The sequence below is a fragment of the Fonticula alba genome, assembly GCF_000388065.1.
Source record: "Fonticula alba strain ATCC 38817 unplaced genomic scaffold supercont2.1, whole genome shotgun sequence".
Lineage (NCBI taxonomy): Eukaryota > Rotosphaerida > Fonticulaceae > Fonticula > Fonticula alba.
This window is the reverse complement of record NW_009242971.1, coordinates 1814896-1819692: the sequence shown is the minus strand read 5'-3', so window position 1 is coordinate 1819692 and position 4797 is coordinate 1814896. Positions and strand designations below refer to the sequence as shown.

Sequence of the window (4797 nt, the reverse complement as noted above, 5' to 3'; positions counted from 1 at the left end):
GGTGGTGGTTATGGAGGGGGGGCGGGGGAATTGAGGTACACGGGGATGGGGGGGGGGGGTGTTTTTTCCGGAGCTATACTCGGTGGCCCCCCAGCCCACACAGAGCGCGGAGAGGTCGAGGAGGAGGAGAAGGGGGGGGAGGAGAACACAGAAGAGCATGCGCCAGTGGCGAGGCAGAGAAGGGGCGGGTATGTGAGTAAGCAAATGCATCAGGGGGAGGAATGGCGCATGAATGAGGAAAGGAGGACGGCATGCGAGTAAAGAGGACATGAGGTGAGCCCCGGGGAGGGGGAAGGGGGGGGGGAGTTCTCAATTATTCAAGTGGTACGCGCGCGAACTGCGGGCTGGAGGAGGGCGGCGGGGGAGGGGCAGGAAAGATGGCGTCGTGGGCATACGGTGTAAAATAAAAAAGTTCACGGGAGCGTGAAGGATATCGGTTTCTTTTTAATCTTGCGATGGACGTAATCAGTAGGATGGTTTCTGGAGGCGGCACATCAGGCTCGCTAGCAGGCCACCCCTTTTTATATCTGCCCCCGGGCTTCCCCCCCCCCCGGACAAAGGGGGCAGACCCCCCTCCCCTGCCCTTCCCTCTGCCCCCCCCCTCGCGGCGGCCCGCAGCGTCCTGTGTCCAGACCTCTCTCTCTCTCTCTCTCTCTCTCTCTCTCGATCAAGCCTGTTTGCTCCCTTGGAAAAGGGGCCGCAGCATGTGTCTGTCCCCCGCGTGCGTGCGCAGAGGACGAGGAGGAGGGAGGGGGCGGGGGGGGGGGGGGGGGGGGGATAGGGCACACACCCCCTCCTCGGACCAGCTCCGCAACAGGCCCCAGCAAGAGCCCCCCGTACTCCTCACTGTCCGGGATGTCTTCTCTTCCCTCGAAGATCGCGCTGGCCAACACACACACACAGGCACCTCACCCGTGGTGGCAAGGTAAGTTGAGCCATACATACCCCCCCCGCCCCTCCGATGGGGGCCCCTAGCCATCCCCTCCGGTTCTCTCTCCTTCTTTCACCCGAGCTGGAAACACAAGCTACGATGGCTGGGAACTGGGCCCACCGATCGGCGGGAGATTTTCAACGACGTTGACTTTCGGAGCGAATGTTCAGCTGCGCATCGGCCGCTCGTGAAGCCACCGAGACGCCCCGGTCTCAGCGGGGGCGAGGGGCGGGGGGGGGGGGGGGGGGGGGGGGGGGCTTGCTTCTTCTTCTTGACTCCACACGACTAGGAAGAAGACGCTGCTCTGCCACTCTGTGCTGCATGACAAACAGCCCTTCGGTCGCCACACGATCGACGGACCGTCCCCCCGGTCCCCCCTTCCCCCGTCCTCCCTCCCCCCGGGATTCCCCACACTCGGCCTGGCGCGCCAAGCGCCGAACTTCTCCCAGGCCAGGGCCGGGCTGGACGCGTGGATGGCACCCCCCCCCAGGACACAGTAGGGGGCTCGAAACAGGCCCCTGAATTTCACCCGCAGCCTGGGTGCGCTTTTGCGTGCCTCTTCCCGGTCAAATGGGCGAAGTTACAAGACCCGGGTGGGATCGGTTTCACCGGAACAGGAAGCGTGATTGGACCTGTGTTGACTCTCACGTGAACACAATGTGATCGGCACCAGCGCTCCGCGAAACCCGTCTCCCGCGCCGCCCCCGCCGCCCAAACAGCCGCCGCGCTTTTGAGAGATTGCAATGCAAGGGCGGGCTCTCCTTCGTGCAATTCCCCCCCTCCCCCCCGCTGAGGGTTCTCCTCTGTATCTTGGGGCTACTTGGGCGGCAAAAACAACAACATCAACTCACCATCAGCAGCGGGGGAAGCAGCAGAGCAACCCCCGCGGAGGGGGCGGCGATGTATCATTCAAATGCCCAGGGTCCCCTGCTTGTTCCGCTCCTCCCCTGCCTCTTGGCGCTTGTGTCGCCATCCGCCGCGCGCATGACTCTCTGGATATTTGGCGATTTAGTGGCATACATTCGGGCGTGTGCGGCATGAGGCCGCTGAGAGGGATGGCTGCAGGGCCGCGAGCTTGCCCAGAGGAAACAACACCTTGGGAGACCCCTTCCCCTTGCGCCGGTCAGTCGGCCTCCGACTGACCGTGATACATGGAGAAAGAGATGGCCTGAGATGCGCGTCTACTCGCAGGCAGCCTCCAAGACGGTGAGAGTCCGCCGGACGTCCTTACTATGGGCCAGAGAGCGAGACAAACACGGGGCGAAGGGAAGGGGACAGAGGTGTGAGAGTGCGTGTGAGCAGGAGGGGGAGGGGGGGGGATATGAATGCATACAAGCGGGTCCGCATCAGTGAGAGAGAGAGAGAGAGAGAGAGATCGGAGGGGAGACGCACATTTGCTCGGCCAGCTGGATGACCGGCTCCATGCTGGCGGAGATCTGGTCAGCGGTAAGCAAGAATTCGTGCGCCTCGTCAATGGCCTTGGTGGTTTGGGCATTGGCCTTCTCGGCGGCCGAGGCCAAGATCTCCACCGCCTGCAGAGTGATGCCGGACATCTGGCGCACGAGGGGAAGACATGTGGCAGGCGCGTGTTAGAAAGCCACAGTCGCCATGGCCAAGGCGGGGGGAGGAGAGAGGCGCAAGGAGAAGGGCACATCCGCACCGCGTGCATCTGCGACTGGACGTTGCCAATGGTATGCGAACAGAGCTCCATCAGAGCCTTGGTCTGGCGCTCAAGCTCGGCGGTCGACTGCAGCAGCTCGAAGGCGCGCTGGTCCCGGACCACCTCATTCAGCTCACGGATCTGCTCGGTCCGCCGGATCCGGGGGTCAGGAGGCGGGCCCTGGGGGGCACGCTTGTCGGCCGGCGTCGACCGGGGGGGCGCTTGCTGGGAGCTCATTGTTGATCTTTCTTCCTTTTTTTTGCGCAGACAGGCGGACAGAGGGGGGGTGTGTGTGGAGAGGGAGCAAACGAAAGGGAGGAGAGGGAGCGAAAGAGAGGGAGGAGAGGGATTTGACACTGGTGGGTGGATTGTCTGATGCCGGGGCGGGCCCCGGGCCCCACAGAGCCGCACCACACCCAGATGAAGAGACGCCGCCAGAGCACACCCCTTGCGTTGGCAGTATGTGCGCGATTCGCTGCCGATCGGGGCTGGAGGCCCGGGCTTGTCGCGGGAAAGAGGGGCGGCCCGTCCGGCGGGGAGGAGGGGGAGCCCCGGGCGCGCCACCCACTGCGGCCTCTCCGGGGGGAGGGGGGGGGGGGGGGGGTGGGCGCTGGGGGGGCGGACACCGGCCATACGGTCAATGAAGGGCAACTATTGTGCCAGCTCGCCGCCGCCGCCGCCGCCGCCTGCCTGCGCTCGCATAGCAGCATCCTCTTCTTCCCTCGCCTCGCCATCTGCCCCTCGTCGCGCGCTCTCCCCCTCGCCATCTGCCCCTTCCCCCTGGAGGACACACGCACCGGCTCCTGCGGATATACCACTCGCGATGGCCAGCCCGGCGAGTTCCCCCCCGGCCCCGGCCGTCATCAAAAAGCTCTTCATCTCAGCCGCTCTGACAGAATCTGGGTCGGCCCTGCCGGCGGCGTCGCCAGGCCTGAGCCAGGCCGGCCGCCGGCCCCCCTCCCCCGGTGCGGCAGGTAATACCCACTTCTGGATCCAGGGAGACGTTGTGGCCAAGCCCAGCGCCACGTCCCTGGTCCTGGACGATGGGACAGCTTGCATCCTGGCGCGCCCGGCCCAGTCGGGTGACTTACTTCTCGGTGTATTGGGCCGGCTGCAGGTCGGTGCGTGTCCCCCCCCCCTCCTCCCATGTCCTGAAGCAGCTGGCTACGCCTCCCCTCCTGCCCTGCCCCATTCTAACAAGCCGGCCTCTTCCGACACCGCGCTCCGTCGGTGCGCACGCGCATGCGGGGGGGGGGGGGGGGGAAATATCAACCAACAACTCCAACACAACCAACCAGGTGACGTGGTCCAGCTGATCGGGAAGACCGGGCCCTTGGAGAACCCCGAGCCCGGATCCCAGGCCTGGGGCTTTCACGCGCTAAAGGCCATCGTCGTCACACGCCGGCCACTGGAGGAGATATCCTTTGTCATGAGCTGCCTAGCCGACACGAAGCGGCACATCAAGAATGAGCTCTAGCCGGCCCCCGGCGAGATGTCAGAGCAATAAAACCCAAAAGCCAAGCCCAAAGCGCACTGCAGTGCACACGACCACGGCTCGCGTATGTGCCGGTCGATGTCACCGTCCTGCCCCGGCCCCCTGCCCTCTGCACTTGGCTTCTTTTGTCCTGGTGGCGCCCAAAGAGCGGGGGGGGGGGTGTATTGGGTGGCCGGCCTGTCTCGCACTCATGGCACACCTCCCAGCAGGCAGCACCGGCTGATGGCGGCGATATACTGTTGCGAGGCGAAGACATCCGAGCAAAGGGGCTGGCGAGCAAAGTCCTCAACCTCCTGGGCCCCGGCCCCAGTCGAGCGTTGCCAGAAGCGCGGCTGCACTCCAAGCACCGGGGCGGCGGGACGCTGGTGCGGGACCACAGGCGGGGCCCACCGGGCCATCGGAGTGACCGGGGCTCCGGCCGGCTCAAAAGGCCCCAGAGCAATCGCCGTCGGGGCTATGAAGGTCGGGTCGCTCGAGGGGAAGGTCCCATTGACCAGCATTTCGGCGAACTCGTGCAAATACCGCTGCACCGAGTCCGAGGTGGCCGCCTCGAAGTCCGGCAGGGACATGGAAATGCACTCCACCTCCAGGACGAAGCCTCGCATGATCGGATTCGTCGGCAGGTTGGCCTTGTAAGTGGCCAGGCGCTGGACCGAGGGGACCATCGTGCGCAGGGCCCCGAACCGGACAATCATATTGCCGACAAGGTAT

General features: G+C 65.0%; 3 protein-coding genes across 3 annotated transcripts in view; 1 reads left to right on the top strand and 2 right to left on the bottom strand.

Annotated features, from left to right (window-relative positions):
- Positions 1 to 1920: 1920 nt before the first annotated feature.
- H696_00408 (hypothetical protein) lies at positions 1921 to 2965 on the bottom strand. Its single transcript, XM_009494258.1, has 3 exons — positions 2592 to 2965; positions 2324 to 2484; positions 1921 to 2161 (listed from the first exon to the last, which is right to left on the bottom strand). The coding sequence occupies exons 1-3, from the start codon at positions 2826 to 2828 to the stop codon at positions 2113 to 2115; spliced, it is 447 nt and encodes a 148-aa protein (XP_009492533.1). The 5' UTR covers positions 2829 to 2965; the 3' UTR covers positions 1921 to 2112.
- Positions 2966 to 3414: 449 nt separating this feature from the next.
- H696_00407 (hypothetical protein) lies at positions 3415 to 4068 on the top strand (the record flags this gene model as incomplete). The annotated part of the gene is made up of 2 exons (XM_009494257.1): positions 3415 to 3712; positions 3890 to 4068. The coding sequence occupies 2 exons, from the start codon at positions 3415 to 3417 to the stop codon at positions 4066 to 4068; spliced, it is 477 nt and encodes a 158-aa protein (XP_009492532.1).
- A 206-nt stretch (positions 4069 to 4274) lies between these two features.
- The window catches only part of H696_00406 (hypothetical protein), a gene marked incomplete at both ends in the record, with an annotated part of 2161 nt that continues 1638 nt past the window's right edge, over positions 4275 to 4797 (bottom strand). The window contains one exon of the mRNA XM_009494256.1: positions 4275 to 4733. Coding sequence (XP_009492531.1) covers positions 4275 to 4733 — 459 coding nt within the window. The remainder of the gene's footprint in view (positions 4734 to 4797) is intronic.

What these genes read in the sequence shown, in the direction of transcription:
- H696_00408 (XM_009494258.1), bottom strand. Translation starts at nt 2,828, where the DNA reads ATGAGCTCCCAGCAAGCGCCCCCCCGGTCGACGCCGGCCGACAAGCGT. An exon ending in TCCAGTCGCAGATGCACGCG is followed by an intron (nt 2,485 to 2,591) that starts GTGCGGATGTGC and finishes CTCGTGCGCCAG; the next exon opens with ATGTCCGGCATCACTCTGCA. An exon ending in ATCCAGCTGGCCGAGCAAAT is followed by an intron (nt 2,162 to 2,323) that starts GTGCGTCTCCCC and finishes TCTGGCCCATAG; the next exon opens with TAAGGACGTCCGGCGGACTC.